At 36.9% G+C, this 17,660-nt stretch overlaps 5 protein-coding genes and 1 pseudogene across 7 annotated transcripts in view; 4 read left to right on the top strand and 2 right to left on the bottom strand.

The window, feature by feature from the left end:
• Nucleotides 1-5,402, bottom strand: part of LOC104731438 (DNA damage-binding protein 1b-like) — a 12,129-nt gene extending 6,727 nt beyond the window's left edge. The window contains exons 1-16 of one of the 2 annotated variants that reach the window (XM_019234070.1): nucleotides 5,115-5,402; nucleotides 4,642-4,690; nucleotides 4,383-4,442; nucleotides 4,202-4,293; nucleotides 3,684-3,735; nucleotides 3,476-3,538; nucleotides 3,304-3,353; nucleotides 3,009-3,084; nucleotides 2,681-2,709; nucleotides 1,784-1,964; nucleotides 1,570-1,676; nucleotides 1,390-1,498; nucleotides 1,054-1,254; nucleotides 756-971; nucleotides 301-411; nucleotides 32-216 (exon numbers count right to left, since the gene is read on the bottom strand). In XM_019234070.1, the coding sequence (XP_019089615.1) occupies nucleotides 32-216; nucleotides 301-411; nucleotides 756-971; nucleotides 1,054-1,254; nucleotides 1,390-1,498; nucleotides 1,570-1,676; nucleotides 1,784-1,964; nucleotides 2,681-2,709; nucleotides 3,009-3,084; nucleotides 3,304-3,353; nucleotides 3,476-3,538; nucleotides 3,684-3,735; nucleotides 4,202-4,293; nucleotides 4,383-4,442; nucleotides 4,642-4,690; nucleotides 5,115-5,218 (1,685 nt within the window). In that variant the 5' untranslated portion in view covers nucleotides 5,219-5,402. The remainder of the gene's footprint in view (nucleotides 1-31; nucleotides 217-300; nucleotides 412-755; nucleotides 972-1,053; nucleotides 1,255-1,389; nucleotides 1,499-1,569; nucleotides 1,677-1,783; nucleotides 1,965-2,680; nucleotides 2,710-3,008; nucleotides 3,085-3,303; nucleotides 3,354-3,475; nucleotides 3,539-3,683; nucleotides 3,736-4,201; nucleotides 4,294-4,382; nucleotides 4,443-4,641; nucleotides 4,691-5,114) is intronic. The other variant, XM_010450814.2, reaches the window with a different exon arrangement.
• Nucleotides 5,538-6,872, top strand: LOC109128184. Of its 2 annotated transcripts, none has more exons than XM_019234071.1 (3): nucleotides 5,538-5,647; nucleotides 6,138-6,299; nucleotides 6,525-6,872. In XM_019234071.1, exons 2-3 carry the CDS (start codon nucleotides 6,141-6,143, stop codon nucleotides 6,570-6,572), a joined length of 207 nt encoding a protein of 68 aa, XP_019089616.1. In that variant the 5' UTR covers nucleotides 5,538-5,647; nucleotides 6,138-6,140; the 3' UTR covers nucleotides 6,573-6,872. The 2 variants fall into 2 exon arrangements, with proteins under 2 accessions (XP_019089616.1, XP_019089617.1); XM_019234072.1 differs by having other exon boundaries at nucleotides 5,538-5,652.
• LOC104731437 (protein BUD31 homolog 1) lies at nucleotides 7,335-9,192 on the top strand. Its single transcript, XM_010450813.2, has 4 exons — nucleotides 7,335-7,494; nucleotides 7,883-7,979; nucleotides 8,079-8,266; nucleotides 8,872-9,192. The coding sequence occupies exons 2-4, from the start codon at nucleotides 7,886-7,888 to the stop codon at nucleotides 9,025-9,027; spliced, it is 438 nt and encodes a 145-aa protein (XP_010449115.1). The 5' UTR covers nucleotides 7,335-7,494; nucleotides 7,883-7,885; the 3' UTR covers nucleotides 9,028-9,192.
• Nucleotides 9,277-10,532, top strand: LOC109127880. Its single transcript, XM_019233416.1, has 3 exons — nucleotides 9,277-9,767; nucleotides 9,877-10,083; nucleotides 10,198-10,532. The coding sequence occupies exons 1-3, from the start codon at nucleotides 9,728-9,730 to the stop codon at nucleotides 10,269-10,271; spliced, it is 321 nt and encodes a 106-aa protein (XP_019088961.1). The 5' UTR covers nucleotides 9,277-9,727; the 3' UTR covers nucleotides 10,272-10,532.
• On the top strand, nucleotides 12,987-14,398 carry LOC104731436 (annotated as a pseudogene).
• LOC104733439 (V-type proton ATPase subunit c''2-like) lies at nucleotides 14,650-16,071 on the bottom strand. The gene is made up of 4 exons (XM_010453018.2): nucleotides 15,965-16,071; nucleotides 15,445-15,537; nucleotides 15,127-15,282; nucleotides 14,650-15,033 (listed from the first exon to the last, which is right to left on the bottom strand). The coding sequence occupies exons 2-4, from the start codon at nucleotides 15,465-15,467 to the stop codon at nucleotides 14,868-14,870; spliced, it is 345 nt and encodes a 114-aa protein (XP_010451320.2). The 5' UTR covers nucleotides 15,468-15,537; nucleotides 15,965-16,071; the 3' UTR covers nucleotides 14,650-14,867.

Here is a 17,660-nt window from a genome sequence, read left to right as displayed (position 1 = left end):
AGTAACAAGAGTCAAGTCTGGCAGCACAAAAATCCTCACACTTATATCTGTCCACATCCCGACTGCAGCTAGCTGACTGTGATTAGGATTATCGCCAATCGGGTTTATGTCAAGACAAGAAACCTCGTACTCCAACAGGACATGTTTGACTTCCGTCAATGTCCCGTCTCCAATTTCTAGGTAGACCAAATGCCCACCTCCAGTGGCCAAAAGAACCTAACAAGTATATCATTTCAAATCAGATAAATGTGAATCATTGAAAAAATATACTATGGAAACCCTTAAGAAAGAAAGCCAAACCTGGCTCGCATTTGCAGTTGCAACATTAACAGCGAATCCAGCTGGGGCATCCCATTTATTTCGCAATTCTCTAGTTGTAGAACTGACTAATCTGACAGAATTTGAGGTAACCTGATTAAGAAAAATATAGAACAGTTAGTGCTAGGGAAAAGGATAGGATAGAACAATATAGCAGACAAGAAACTATGTCCGAAGAAACGCAACAACGATGAGATACAAAAGCACTCCTACATTTGATTTGCTTTGAAAGATTCAAATACCTATTAAAAAACTGATTAACCCTAAAACCAATAAAACACTATAGTACAGGGAAACCCAGAGAAAACAGACTGAGTTCTTAATATGGAATAGACTTGTCACCTATAAAATGGATTTCGACGAAATTTTCCAGGCCTTGTGACATCATATTACAAGAAAATGCATAGAAACCAACGTATGAGCTCTGGCAAACATACCTGTACAAGTTGGTTGTAGACAGCATCATGGCAAAATAAAGTCTGCACTTCAGACAAGAAACCCTCAATCTCTGTTTCTTCCAGTTCATCCTCTATATTCATGGCTAATATTCGAGTTTCGCTGATAAAACTAACTACAAGAAATGTATCAAATGCTTCATCAATTGACGATTTCAACGACCACATTCCTTTGATGCCTTGAAGTTCCACGGACGCCTGTTATACAGAAAATTTTATTATAACATTAGATGAGATGCTTACATGACAGGAAAAATGAAATTCCTAATATACATCAAACCTGTTCATTTATTCCTATCCCATTGCGGACTATGCGAAGAGAACCATCCTTATATGCTCCAGAGCATGTTACAACCTGACCTTGCCCTTGTCTCTCAAGATCAACTACACAAAAGTCGACAATAGGCCCCAAGTTGACATACTTTTCTAAAATTTCAACATATGAACCTTTTGCATCCGGTTGCAAGTTTAGCTTAATAAGCTGCAATAAGAAATAAAAGAAAATAACAATTGAAACACAAATAACTAGGATAGTGGTAACCAAAGAACTATATAAGTTTACATTCTTCAAAAAATTATGTTTCAAAGACCTCATTAATATTCAATTCTAACGTACCTGTGAATCTCCATAACTTGAACCGACAAAGACAACAGCATTGTCAAGATACGAGATGGAAGATGCTATAGATGTTTCACCCAAAAGCTCAATTTTGAGGCCAGTGACCCTTGAGATAAATAAAAGTCAGACTATCCACATTATCATTTATTTCAACGGAGCTTTGTAATATCAACTCACTTTTCTTTCTCGTGGGTTATAACAAGCAGGTGAATCAGTCCAGCATGGTCACCAAGAAGATACCTAGAACCATCAAGATCAACTCTTCCATATGCTTTTGTGATGGACTGTAGATACAAATTGAAGTCACGTGCCAAACTTAAAAATCAAAGGGGTACTTACTGAAAGGTTATGCAATTATAGGACCATATGACAATGCCAAAAAAAACTTTACAGGTCGTATTGGTATTGCTTTGAATGCATTGGCACTACAATAGACAATGGTTTCTTCTCCAATGATAAGGACGCCACACAGAGGAGAAGGTACAGGGATTAATAAGTCAGCACCATTGTCGAGATTGTTCTGTGACCATGGCCCTTCAAAAAATTCCTTATCTTTAAGAGAAATTTCATATGTTTTGAGATGACGAGCANTAAAAGAAAATAACAATTGAAACACAAATAACTAGGATAGTGGTAACCAAAGAACTATATAAGTTTACATTCTTCAAAAAATTATGTTTCAAAGACCTCATTAATATTCAATTCTAACGTACCTGTGAATCTCCATAACTTGAACCGACAAAGACAACAGCATTGTCAAGATACGAGATGGAAGATGCTATAGATGTTTCACCCAAAAGCTCAATTTTGAGGCCAGTGACCCTTGAGATAAATAAAAGTCAGACTATCCACATTATCATTTATTTCAACGGAGCTTTGTAATATCAACTCACTTTTCTTTCTCGTGGGTTATAACAAGCAGGTGAATCAGTCCAGCATGGTCACCAAGAAGATACCTAGAACCATCAAGATCAACTCTTCCATATGCTTTTGTGATGGACTGTAGATACAAATTGAAGTCACGTGCCAAACTTAAAAATCAAAGGGGTACTTACTGAAAGGTTATGCAATTATAGGACCATATGACAATGCCAAAAAAAAACTTACAGGTCGTATTGGTATTGCTTTGAATGCATTGGCACTACAATAGACAATGGTTTCTTCTCCAATGATAAGGACGCCACACAGAGGAGAAGGTACAGGGATTAATAAGTCAGCACCATTGTCGAGATTGTTCTGTGACCATGGCCCTTCAACAAATTCCTTATCTTTAAGAGAAATTTCATATGTTTTGAGATGACGAGCATCTTTGTTGTCCTGAAATCCCAAGTATTAATTAGAGTCACCCAACAAATATCATTGAGTGCATCACATTGCATTAGCAAAGTTAACCAAATTAAGTGAAAAGATACAATTCGTTTAAAAGAATACAGGCTGTATTATACATCAGAGCTAATTTGCTCAATTTCCACCAGCTTACCAACAGAGTAGATACTAAGAAAAAATAGGACTCCTTTGAACAATATTGCTTACAGAACTAGGTTCATACATGGAAGAAACAAATATATATAATTACCAGATATAATTCCCATAGCAATTTAAATGTGTATGCTAACCTGATAAAGTACTGCAATTGTTGGCTTCACGCATCCATACAAAAACTTGATATCTAGGACCTGCAACTCCTCCAGCCTGAAATTAAGCAACATGGTCAATATTACATTCATTTTTGTGTTCCTTAAAATAACCACATCTGCAAGAAACCAAGATATCGACCGAGTCAACTGAGAGTTTATAACAGAAGCTGATGCACTAGAGCACACACAATGTATACGACTAACCAACAAAAAACAGAGCAAAAAATAAGCTTGATAGTCTCCAAATTGCAGCATGTTAACTGAAAAACAGTACCTTATGTTAAAAGCTTCATTGAGCTGTCCTTTATTGTTAAACGGAATAACCTAACCGAGGAAGTGAGGAACCCAAGATATAGAATTAGACAATGATCAATGGAAGTTCAGTAATATGATATGGGCAGTAAATTAGCATAAGTTCCAATTTATTCTAAAAGACAAAACCATACCTTGAACAAGCCGTCATACAGATGGAGACCAATTACTCTGCAATCAGGATCAATTATACCAATCTGCAAAACCAGTGTCAAGTGAGAACTCAGCTTCAAACATACCACATAACATAACCATTAAATTATAGCACATATACAACTGAAGAACGAAAATCAAAATCTAGCCACTATGAAAGATACAGTGCAGTACTAGTGGACTCAATACCTGACCATTGTCGGTCGGTCGGCCTATCCGGTCAGAAACATCCCCCATTGCCCTATAAAATGTTCAAACGATATTTAAATTCAGCGGTAAAGGGAATAACAATCAGTTGGTATATTGACTAACTTAACTAACAGTAAGCAACAACTATGTTAGCGCCAGAGAAGTTTTTTGCAGGACTTGGATATACTACAAAGTACAGATAGATAAATGACCGCAAAGTAACTGGGATCCTAGAAAACATTCGGAACAGATAAGACACGTGATGAACTATTAAGACACAACCTGATCACATGCTATACTATGCGCATAGTTACTAAACTGACGTGATGAACTTCTATCTAAATGACACAACTTGGTCCCGTGCACTACTATACACATCGTTACTAAACTGTGATCCCTTTCTAACACTAAATTCAAATAATAACATTACAAGAGCATATCAAAAGACATATAACACATCCGAATGGTTAAACGTCATCTGATAGAATATAAAGTTTATATCTTTTGGCAAACTATACCTTGTAATAAGCTCAGATGACTCATAATCCCATTGAAGTACACAGAATTTATATCTCTCAGTTGCAATGAACAAAAAATCTTGTGCTTCACCCTGCAAAAGATAAAGTACTATCAATTAACAATGACAATCACTTATTACCTCACACTGGGGAAAGTATGCAATAAGAAAATTATACTCACATGGGGACGGAACAATTCCATAGTTGCGATCCTACCATATAGAGGAACATCCAATATAGTCTGCAAAAGACTAAATCACTCAGCATATCCCGGAATAAGAATACTATAAGTAACAATAGCTTTTCACATATCCACTCCAAATCCAAGGAAATTAATATTTCAGAAGTGAAATGAACTTATGACTTATCTTTAACAACACTGAGACGAAAAAAGCAAAAAAAAAAAAAAAAAAANACTAGAAGAATAAATAAAGGAGTACCTGAAGCCCCTGTGGACTAAGCAGATGGATCTCAATCCGAGTGGATTTCCTGAAAGAAAAGTTTAACACAGTGACTGATCAACTAACAGCAAAAGAACCATCTCCAGAAGAAGATAATAGATTGTAAAGAGAAAATTAGATAGCTTCCGAAACCATATACACAATTTCAATTCCCCAGAATTAAGTAAATTCCCATTCTTAAACAATGAAATCAAGTCCAGAGCCATCAGTGAGTAGATCAGCTGATGAATCAATTTGAGTACATCTCCCACATAAACGAACCTTCCACGACATCAAAGAAACCCGAAGAGATTATACAAAATCCAATATTCAGCTCTCAGATTAGAGGCAATGAGAGTAAAAATCACAGAACTCGAAACGTTAAAGAAAACAAGCTTCCTATAAAAACCCTAAACCCCCAAATTAACATCTGAAGAACACAAAAAGGGAGAAGAGAGAGAACAGTTCCATACGCAACAATAAGATTGAGTTCTTGAGGACTGGTGAAGTTCCCGACGCAAGAGTGAGTGATACAGGTCGGCTTTTGAGCCGTAACGACGTAATTCCATACGCTCATCTTCTTCTTCTCCGCCCAGAAGCTAGGGTTTACGCTTTGCTTGAGAAATTTCCCGCTTCTTTTTATAAGAAGCTTCTGTATATTCTCTCTTCTGGGATTCAAACGAAAAAAGCAAGAGAGAGAGACACGACGATGCAAAGAGAGAGAGAGAGAGGAGGCGGAGAAGAAAGATACGCCTTAAGAAGAACGGCCGGTTCAGAACACAAAATAGGAAATTAAAAGGACGGTACGATCCGGTTTGATATATAACCGAAATTAAATGTTAAGTTGGGCCCGGCCCAATTGATGACACGTTTAAACCCAACCCTAAGAAGAAGACTTCAACAACACCATTTCTTGTTGCTGCTTCATTCGTCATCGATCTGCGCCTGCGATTATCTCTATCTCCGTCAAAATCACCTCATCTCCTCGATTCTTATTTTCTCTCAGGTAAGGTAAGCTTCTGAGATTTGTTTTCCTGTTAGATCGATTAAGATTTTGTATAGCCCATCGGTGTGTTTCATTTCTAATCGTTAACATTTCTTCGTTTCTTAAAGGTTTGTGTCCGTCTCAAATTTCGTTGATTTGCTCTCTGCGATGTGTAGTCTCTAATTCGATTTAACCTTTAGAAGTGTTCTAATTTCGTTGTTTTTTTTATATCTCCGCGATGTTGTAAACTCTCCAATTCGACTGTTTTACACACACTCAGATCCAGCCATGGCCCCCTTTTTTATATAGGGCGTGAAACATTTTTTTGAACATAATGATGTCGACAAGCACAATTTCGTATCTTGATTTGAATACTAGTTATTATCAAATGGTCAAATGCTTTTGTTTAATCTGTTTGGTCCTTCTTCTATGTATATGCGATATTAATGATCTCATGTATTGGTCATGGCGTTGATGGTTTTTTGTGTGTGGCTATCTATGGATACTGCAGATCATGTTGACTGAAAGTCCATTTAGGCCACGAGAGAAGCTTCTTGAGAAGCAGAGATTGTTCCAGAGCATCCAAAGGCACACTTACTTGAAAGGACCAATGGACAAGATCACCTCCGTTGCTATTCCCCTTGCCTTGGCTGCTAGCTCTCTCTACATGATTGTAAGTTTCGTTCATATGTACATCTCCTTCTGGTTTTCACAACTATATATATCTTTGAATCTATCCTTGTTTAGAAGTTGATACTTCCACTAGATTGTTTTTGCGAAATCCCAAATGCTCTAGTTCCATGGTTTTCTACTATATGTTATTGATAATTGCCTCAGTTTTTAAAATCATGTTCATCATCTAACTATGAAACTCTACTCTGTGTTTTGGCTGCTACAGGGAACAGGGATCTACAACATGTCAAATGGAATTGGCAAAAAGGAATAAGCAGCTTCTTCTTCTTCTTTTTTCCTGTTCCTATTTTATGCTTTTTGGTTCCTCGATGTATCAGTGGCTGCCATATGCAGTAGCAGACTAAAGTTTACACTGGTCTTTATCTTGAAGCTGTTTATTGCGTTTTGCCAAATAATTGCTTAGTCACAGACAATGTCGAAGGCTGAAGATATTTGATGTTATAAAGTTCCAATGAATCCTTTGTGTTTGTTTTTTTTTCCTTTCTTCTAAACTTTGTATGCATGTGGTCTCATTCACATGATAATACTGATATGAATGTGAACGCATTTGAATACAACCCTGGTGAATGTGGTTATGTAAACAAAGGAGGAAGCAAAATAAAAATACAAAGACCAGTTCAACTATATATAGTGAGGAATTTGACCCACTATATATAATCTGGTTGTGTCGTATAACCAAAAACAAAGAAAGAAGTAAAATGGAAATAAAAAGAATGGTCCTGCTACAAACATAACTTCGAATTTGTTCCACTTTTCTTATCTTGTAAATTTGGAATTTTTATTTCCAAAATATGATTCTGTTTCAGGATCCAGAATGCATGTTAATGAAAAAAAAAGAGCATATAAAAATCTAAATCTAAAAGAGCATATCTATCGTCAAAAAAAAAAAAAAATCTAAAAGAGCATATCTATAAATTTTTAAAACCTTTTAACTTGTTAGTTGATATAATGAAATAGAAAATACACAAAAACATATATTTTATTCCTCAGACCGGCATAGGTGATAAGAAAAAAAATTAAAAACACTCGTTTATTAATATACTGAACCCAAGTACCCAACCCTAAAGAGTAAAGAGCTTCTACGACGTTGCGTTGGTTCTTCTTCTTCTTCCTCGTCCCCGCGCCGCGATCTCTCTCTTTCTCCAACTTGCTCGTCCCGTCGTCTAACTCCAAAGGTACGCTTTCTTCAATTTCCCTCTTAGACCAATCTTGCTTCGCACCCCCTCTGTAATCATATCGATTCGCTTCTGAACCCTACACGTCCTCCCTTTTCTGAGTTTTGCGTCGAGCTCATATCACATAGATTGATAAACCCTAATTACCCCCGTTATATCACTCAATCCTCACCTAGACTGTTCTGGGTCGAGTTGATGATAATAGCCTTGATGTAGAAACCCTAATTTTGAGGAACCCTAAGTTTCATATACTTAATTTGGGACTTTCTTACGAACCTTGAAATTCTTAGAATCTCGCTTGTAGAACGATAATATGCAATTCGTTTTTGTTACCCGCTTAGCTTAATCGTGTTCCTTTGTTTAACATTGTGAATTTTGCCTTGTGTAGAATATGCCAAAGATCAAGACTAACCGAATCAAGTACCCAGAAGGATGGGAGTTGATCGAGCCTACTCTTCGAGAGCTTGATGCTAAGATGAGAGAAGGTTAGTAGTGTTCAATTTCCAATCTCAGATGCTTCACTATGTGTTTTTTGTTTTCTTCTTATGTTAGTGTTCTAACTATTTTTTTGGTTCCTTGTGCAGCTGAGATGGATACACATGATGGCAAGAGAAAGTGTGAAACTTTATGGCCAATCTTCAAAGTTTCTCATCAGAGGAGTCGCTATGTATATGACCTTTACTACCGAAGGGAAGAAATTTCTAAAGAGCTGTATGAGTTTTGCTTGGATCAAGGCTATGCTGATCGTAGCCTGATTGCAAAGTGGAAAAAGGTGCGTTTCTTATGTCATTCTTGGTTGAACTTTTGCCTGTGTTAGTTAGTTGTCTGATGCCAAATTGATAAGCGGTTGGAGTCTCTGTAGTTGCTTTGCATAGTACATGTAATTGAGGATGTGTAAATTTATCGTTAAATTAGTTTAGGGGACCTAATTCTGTCCTGGTGCACAATGGATCTCGAAGCTATTTCACTGAAATCAGTGTCCTAGTATATGCATTTTCGTGGAATGATCTTAACTAAACAATAGGTTCTAGACTTGAGATTCTTTTTTTGTTTGGTAGGGTCCAAAACAATATGTTTTCTCTGTTTGTCACTTAGATTGACCAATTTCGTCGCTTTGCTGAATCCTGAATAACTCTAACATTGCCTCTTAAACATCATCTGAATTCTGAAAGTGTTGCTTCTTGATAATGGTTTCTCTTGGATCTTTGTACCCATGCTTTCAGTTTATACTTCAGATGCATATCCTGTTTGTAGATTCTCGTATTTGGACATTGATTTAACTTTTGTAGTCTTTCAGTGAACACAGATATAGTTTCGTTGTTATGTTTCTCTGTTTGTTACTGACTCTTTTTGAACTCTCTGTTTTGTGAATTGCAGTCGGGATACGAACGATTATGCTGCCTGCGGTGTATACAGCCAAGAGACCACAACTATGGAACAACATGTGTCTGTCGTGTACCGAAGAACTTGCGTGAAGAGAAAGTGGTTGAATGCGTTCACTGCGGTTGTCAAGGATGTGCCAGTGGCGATTAAGTTCTACGGCTTTCTGCATAATCCCTGAAGGTTTGCTACAATTCTATGTATGACTTGTTAAATCTGGATTCTGTGTACCCTATTAAAGGCTAAAAACCCTGACTAAATAAACCAACTTGCAAAGCCTCTACCATAACCTTTTTACACACATCAGTTTACTACTAACGCTGTGCTCAATTATTTAGCATGTTTAAGAAAAAAAAATTAGCTTTAAAAACTGAAACTGTAAAGGAAAATACCTGTTGTATGACATAAGATCATTTGGTTCGAGCATAAGATAATTAACCGTTGGTAAACAAAAGATAATACCATCATAACAAACCGTTGCACTTGTACAAGTCAAAGACCAGCATTTTCAGTGGCCTCGTTGGAAGAGTATCTCATCCAAACCAATGCTTCGAGAAACTTCTTAATTCACCCATCCTCAAGCCAAGAAAGCTTATTCATGAAGAAACTCTCTACCTAAAACGTGTGAACCGGATAGGCAAAAGTTAATCAAGTTTAAAAGAACAAAAGAAAAGAGGAAAAGTTACTTTAGTCAAACAAGTTACATCGTGATTTCTCCACGTATCTAAAATATAAGGTTAAGTCTGCTTAAAAACAAAAAAAGAAAGAAAGACGCGAGGCAGAGTAGAGAGAGTTGTAACCCTAAAAATCCCACAAAGTCTCTCATCCGCAAGCAGTTCTCCGACGAAACAATATGAGTGCTATCTACAATACACAGGTGATACTTCACGCTGGTAAAGATCTTTCTCTCTATATATCTTTTGATTGCAATTGTTACTACTACCTATGTTGATACCGCATCTAATTTATTCGTTGTCTATCTGTTTGTGAAACACCTCGCAGGTCGTAAGACATGTGTGTTTTGGGATTTAGAGGATTACCCAATCCCAGATGGTGTTGATCCTGCTTCGTTTTATCTGAATATCAAAGAAGCTATCAAGAAGCTGGGTTGTCATGAAGAGGTGTCAATCCAGGCTTACGTTCCGGATGATGATGAATTGCGACGTAAATATGAGGATGCTGGCTTCATCATCAAATCCGATCCCCATGGTGGATTAATCTTCACTGCCTTTAACCCTTTTTTTTTTAATCTCCTCTTACACATATATGTAATCTTGATCTCCGTTGATATATATACTTTTTTTTTATTTTTATTTTCTCCAGATGGTAAAGATGCGAGAATTTGTACCATGTTTGTGGAATTGAGATGTTGTGGGCATTTGAAAATCCTAAACTGACAAATATAATTGTTCTGGCAAAAAACATCGGTGACGACATGGATTATCGTCTCGGAGGTTTGTATGGCAGTGGTCATCGTATTCTCTTATCTCAATCTGATCCAGAATGGGACCTTCTTCCTAGTGAAGTCTCAACATGGTTTTTGACTAGCCTATTCGATGGCCCTAGCGGAACCTCACAACGTCTTGACAATAAGAAGCAGAAGATGTTCTCATAAGGATCACATGCGTCATTCGTTCAACAACAATCACAGTGGAGGATGCATGCTACTTGCATGACTTGAGATTGTATATGTTTCTGCTCTTTGTAAAATTTATAAAAAGATGATAATATTCACATCAATTTCGTTCCAACATATTTAATATTTGTGTAAACTGACAGCAGGTGACTCATGAGCACTTAGATATCATCATCATCAACTTGTCTAATGCATTTACTCTTTCTTATTAGGAGGTGAAGATGGGCGTTGAGTGAACAATAATACTACAGGCAAGACAATAATAGTATAATATTTACGCATTGTAACAAACAAAGTAAAGATTCATTCACTGGGATCAGATCAGTAGGAGTAGACTCTGAGTGTGCCGCTTTTTTCCTCTTCAATTATGCTTAGGTTTATGAATACCTCAGGCTTTGCTAAGACAACACAGCAATCTCTGTCTTCCAAAACTTTACGAAAACGGGAGAACAAGGGGTTTTGCTCGATGCTTTCGTGGTTTTTTTTTAGAGTATGAGCACATTTGAACTTTCCGATAACCAGAAAAGAAGGTCCACCATAATCATTTCCAGTCTCTTCTCTTGAACCACTGAGAGAGACCATCAGGGATGGTGTAATCCTCCATGTCCAATATCACACATATTTTACGCCCTGCAAGGTTTAGTTTGTAAAAAACGAATCAAACCAGATCGTCGACAAAAAAGTATATAAGACAGATAGATGATTTATAGATGAAACAATTTCGGGCAAAGGGATAGAGATCTTACCTCGGGATTTTCTGGTTGACAATGGGAACAATCCGGACATGGCTTCTGTCGAGTTATCAAAAAGATGAAAAGCTATTTTGTTGACAGACGCTCAGTTTTTATGGCGGTGGATGATGAGAGACTTAATGAAATTACGGTTTATATTATTCATCTTTTTTTGGTAACGAGGGTTTTTATATTACTCACTAGTAATTGACCCGCGTAGTGCGGGAGTTATATTGTGGGTTTTTTTGTATTGTTTTGGTATTTTTTTTTTTTTGTAATGTGTTTATTAAATTTTGGGTCTGCTTAAGTTGTATGTATTTTTTAATTTGTTTTTTTTTTCTCTCTTATGGTTTATGTGTTAGTATTATTTACTTCTATTTTCATACATAATAAAGGTAAACCATGTTGTTTATTAGTTTTGTTTTCTTTAAAATATAGAATTAGAAGTATAGTTTTATTGGAGTAGTTATGGTTGATTATGTCTGTAGTTCTGGTTGATGAAAATTAGTTGTTATTTTGTGGTTGTATTGTTATTTGCTTTTAAATTATGTGGTTGTAGGATATCGTTTAATTATTTTCTTATGTATTTGTGAGTTTGGATTGGTTAGGTAGTTGAGTTTATTTGTAAAATGTATCAAAGTAACAGTTGTTAATTTTTTTTGTGTTCGCTATGTGGTTTTTTTTTATTTAAGCTGTTGGCTTTAAAATCCAGTTTGTTTTTTTGGGGCTTTTGTGGTTTGTTTATTGATTTGTGAATGGCTCTGGTCCGTTTTGCAGATATCTGGTCTAGTGAACGGTTAGCAGATAAGCCATTTCTCCGATGTAGAGTAGACTTTGAGCTTTGGAATTGTTTGAGTTGTTTTTTGAGAAGAACCCAACAATGGTTTACAAACAAATAAAATATTCATAGAATTGTTGAAATGCAAATCATTTGCTTTTGCCAATTTTTGCCGAAATCAGTACTTAGATGCCGATCTAGATTCTTTAGTTAATTATCAGAAGTTATTGGAATTTTTTTGAAGGCCCGATTTTTTTTGGCGACGGACCATATTACTCCAACATCGGTGTCACTGCGAGTGGCTTTATCAACTCGATTTTGTTTCAGGTAAAGTTCGGAGTAGGAGTAAAATCTACTGCTATTATTGACTCGGGTTTTTAATTAAATCTATCTTCACTTTGATTGTTCCACCGGCGCAGCAAGAGAAGTTGTATCTTACGAACATAGTTGTAGAACTAAATAATAAGGTCGGAAGATGACTTCTACGTGAACTTAATGTTGAACGTTTTTCTTGTATCTTTCCCTTGAACTAATGGTCTGTGCATATCTGACATTCTTTATGTTTGCTCATTATTTTGTTATTAGCACAAGCATGATTTAATAACAAATTATCTCTTCTAGAAAATGATTAGTGTCATAGTCTCTGTTAATAACAAATCATCTCTTCTACAAACATCTACAAACATCTATAGTTTGCCCAAAAAAAAAAAGATTAGCGATCAAAAACGTCCTCTAAAATCGAGTGGTGCAAGTGAAAAAATCTCATTTATTCTCTTAATATTGATGGGATAAGCAATCATTTAATTTGCATCACACGAAGGTAGACACGTAAACTTATCTTCCCATATGGCACATCGTATCATAAGTAACCATAACGCAAAACAAACCTCACGCTGTTATAAATATCAACCTTTGTATATGCCACAGATAAACATTATAAATTAAAAAAATAACCATACAAAAAAAAACAAAATGAAAATTCTCTTACTCTCACTTCCCTTGTTCTTGGTCGCTACGGTCTCCCACAGCCGGCCTTCAGAACCCGTTCCTAGGCTCATCGAGCTCCTCACATCAACAAAAATCGTTGAGAATGAAGCCGAGTTCTTAGAGAAACAACGACTCTCCATCAGCTACCCCAACTGCAGAAGCTGGCACCTTGGTGTTGAGACCTCTAACATCATAAACTTCAAGACGGTGCCCGCAAATCGCAAAGACTATGTTGAAGACTAATTGACAACTTCCCAACAGTACCGTTACGACTCTAAAACGGTGTGCAAAGAGGCTCATTTCTACGCTAAAGGCCTTGTCCTAAAGAATGACACCTACAATGTTTGGATCTTTGACTTAGACGAGACCCTCCTCTCTAATGTTCCCTTTTACGCCAAATATGGATATGGGTAATATACATATTACTAAAATTAGTCCTACCACAACCATGCATAGAATGTTTTAGTTAAACTTCTGTAGTAGTACTCATCATGTCCATATATTCTATTAATTCTTAGATGTCAACATATAGTAGAGCAATACGTTTTGTTCGTTTGGTTTCTTAGAACAGAGAAGCATGAACCGGAGACGTTCAGGAAGTGGTTGGAGGCCGGAGAAGCTCCTGTCCTCCCAGAGACCTTGCATCTTTACCAAAACATCCTTGAACTTGGGATTAGCCCCGTCTTACTCACTGAACGATTCCAAGATTTGGAGGAAGTCACTCTAAAGAATCTCAAAGCTGCTGGCTTCCCCTACTGGAGGCATGTCTTTTTCAAGTAAGAATAGTTAAAGTAACTTTAATCATATATACAGTACTTAAATATATATAATATAAGTGTACAACGATATATGTATATGTGGGGAAACGTAGGCCAACATGCTCAAGCAAGGAGGTAGCAAACTTCAAGTCAGAGGAGAGGAAGAATCTGGAGAGGAATGGCCACACTATCATTGGGAACATTGGAGACCAATGGGCTGATTTGGCTAAGGACAGCCCTGGGAGAAGGACTTTTAAGCTCCCTAATCCACTCTACTACAGGGTCTAATAAAGATCATACATCAACCTTGTATGTTTTGTTTTTTGCTTATCTATGTAATCCTGTCCCAAAAGTCCATAATGGAATGACCAGTCAAAAAAACAGAGCCACCTTCCCTCCCGTTGAGAGACAAGAGATGAGCAAAGCCGTTGGAATGGATGATACCGTGAAGGAGGTGAGTGTTGTCTTCAAACTGAGAGTAAACCCAATCTTCAATATCCAGAGCCAAGCTGCACCACTTGCAGTTGCTGCCTTCAGAGAAATTCTGAGTATTACCACACCTCGAGCAAGCCTTAAAACAAAGAAGTTTAGCTGAGTATTTGCTTTCAATCTAAGAGCATGTGCATTGGTTGGGACAAAAATTTGGTCCCTCAAATATATTAATCTTATTTTCAAAGTTTCTTAATTTTGGTATGAGCATTGGTGTCCCTCAATAGTTGGTCCCCTGTAAAAAATAATATTATCTGCAATGTAATCACACATTGTATCAACAACATATACTTGCAGGAGATCTTATAAACATAAGCATGTGGAGAAACAGATTGATAAACGAATCATATACAAAAACTCTTGTCTTTGATTATCAGAGAAACCAAAGAGAATGAATACAAACATAAACATGAAGATGTACTCCAAAGTGACTTATTCCAAAGCTTTAAACAAATACAAAAAATATTAAGGATCCAAAAGTGATTCTCAGTTTTCACACATAACTTTTTTTCTTCTAGACATCAGTATCCATACAACAATGAAGATAATCAAGAAGCCATGTTCTTTCCAGATTTGCAAGTAGAACACAACGCATACAGACCGGATGGATATATCTATTTGGTTGGCCATGTTGCTTGTGCAGACATAATGATCCCCACAATAACTCCAAACAACCCAAGAGCACTCCCAAAGATCTCGATCACAAGAATCTTTACAAAGAGTGTAGAGTTTTGGGCATCAGACAATGCACAACTGCTCCCAATGATTCCTACACATAACCTGCAAAGAGAAATGTGACCTCGGTTTGCATATCTGAGGATGAAATCCATAAACCGAAACTGTAAGGAAAGAGAAAGAGGGGAAGATACAGACCCGCATCCAATGATGATTCCAGATGCAAAGATTGCATATCCAGCTCTTAGAGACTCAGCGTCATACATCTTTGAAGATGGCACACTCTCCAACTTTGTTTGCAGAATGATTGCAACAATAACGCCATATATAGCTACAGCTTCGCAAAAGATGACACTGGGACAGTTAAAAAGAACAAGAAAGGCTGTTTCGTTATTGCTTAGTTGTTGCATCTAATCTTGAGCCTAAAGCTCTCTTAGCAAGAAATTGGAATGCAAACACAACAATAAATAAAACTGCAAACACAACTACTCCCTATTAAGCATTCCTTAATACTACCTTTTAGACACACGGGGTATCATAACGACATTATTGAGCGGTTAATTAGGTGACTCAGGTCCAAGAATCAGGGAGTCAAACAGGGTTTGTTTTCTGCAATGTAATCACACATCAAACCAATATAATGAACCAATGAAACAACATCATATCAAGTCTCATATGTGCTCTAACTTCCATCTAATCAGCATAACATAGACAAGAAACAACAAACCAAGAACAACTCTAGAAAACTCATAACAATTTAAACATATATATATACCTTGAGTCTTCTACCAAACTCCTTGTAAAGAAGGAAACCAGAGAACTCAGCAGTACAAGACCGTTCAAGGAACTCAACAAAGATCTGTCGGAGAGGTCCCTAATCTATCGAATCCCCCAAACAATTTCCCTTAACCCTAAATCGAGAATACATCATAAAAACCCTAAATCGAGAATACATCAAAATCGGATTGACGGCAGATTGACGGATAATACATCAAAAAAAGAAAATCATCCAAGGAAACGAGGGAAGAACACAAACCTCTTCCTATTGCAACCGATTGACGGCAGATTTGCCTTTGCTTCAGCCAATTTTCAGAGAAATCCCCCTTCTGAATCAAATCGCCTTCGAGAGAGAGAGAGAGCGTAAAGAAAGAGAGACGGAGATAAAAAAAGTCTCGACCCAACAATTTTTTTTGGTTCACCCTCGCCCTAATGACACAAACCAATAAGACCACGCCACGTGACTTGAAGGACGGACGAAAAACGTCCTGTGTGTAGATACGTTTCTTTGAAATTAAATGTATTTCGATTTAAATTAAAAGGATTAATTATGTGAGACGATCCAAGGACGGACCGATGCACTTGGTCTAATGCATGCACACACCATGATAACAGGTAAAAAACTTTATTTTGAAAAGAGATCTGAGGAATCTGGAAGGACGTGGATTCACCAACAACTCGGCAGTGGTCACAGTAGACAGATCTAGAGGATCTCGTGACATCCTCCTCCACAACGTCGAGAGAGACGACCCTAGAAGAGAGATCTGAAGCACCGTCCGGCGAATCCCCAGGCCTGAGCATGATCTGCCACGTCGAGGAGGGAAAGTGACACATGCGTGGGTAGCGAGGAAAGTTCTGACAAGGTCGCGGAACGGCCGCAAGGTGGTGGTGGAATCGCTGCCGTTGGTGTGATCGGAGGGGAAAGTAGAGAAATTGTAGAGATTGGCAGAGATTCTGTTGCAACGCCTCGCTCGCTTCGCCGCCCTACAGCCGTTTATCACCGCCATGACTGTAACAAAGGGTTTGTTTTTTCCCGACACTAAAACTAAAAACTTAGAAAGAAAAAAGAAATAGTAAAAGAGAGAGATTTGAGATTTACGATACAGAAGAGAGATCAAGTGGAAACAATTATATAGGAATTCAAGTAACACGGGAAAGTAGTGGGACTTCAATTGAAAGAGACAACATTGAAATAATGGAATTACAGTTTCAAAGGAAAACGAAACGATTGACATGCAAGACTGGAATTACAATTTCAAAAGAAAACGAAACGATAGAGATGGAAGTGAGGAACGCCGAAGAGGCGGGGCGGTTGAGGTCGCACAAAGCGGACGGTGGCGTTGACCTTCGTGAAAAAGAGTTTTATTTGCAGAACATACTATATATCGAATAATAATATATTGGATCCTGAAAAAAACAAAAAAACTGGGCTTTCAAAGAGATAAGAAACAAATCCATACAATCTGGGCTGTGCCGAAATTTGGGTTTATTAAACAGAGAACTGCTGACGTGGCTGCAAAGGAAAAAGTAACTTTATATATATAGATTATGGTGAATAAGTTTTTTTTTTTTATGGTGAACAAGTTGGAACAAACAATAAAAATTGTTTTAAAAATAAAAGATAATAGTCTTTATTGTAGTAAGATTTTTGTGTTTAATGTATAATAATTCATATTATTACAATATAATTATATATAAGGGGAAAATATATATTTGATAAAGAAATTTCATGTAAATTAATCTTATGACTTTAATAAGAAAATTATATTGGTAGTGAAATAACTTCTAATTTGGCGGACCTACATGTAGTGATGGGAAGTCAGCTAACCTGTCCAAATTGTGTGAAAAACATATTTTCTTCACAAGTTTTAGATTTTTTTTATCTAGTTTTATGAGTCTAGCCTAATTTACTTTAACATGACCTCCTTTAATTTAATTATAAAAACACAAACTCC

This window comes from Camelina sativa, chromosome 12 (genome assembly GCF_000633955.1).
Source record: "Camelina sativa cultivar DH55 chromosome 12, Cs, whole genome shotgun sequence".
Lineage (NCBI taxonomy): Eukaryota > Viridiplantae > Streptophyta > Magnoliopsida > Brassicales > Brassicaceae > Camelina > Camelina sativa.
Note: the sequence above shows the minus strand (reverse complement) of the source record. Positions and strands in the feature narration are given on the sequence as shown.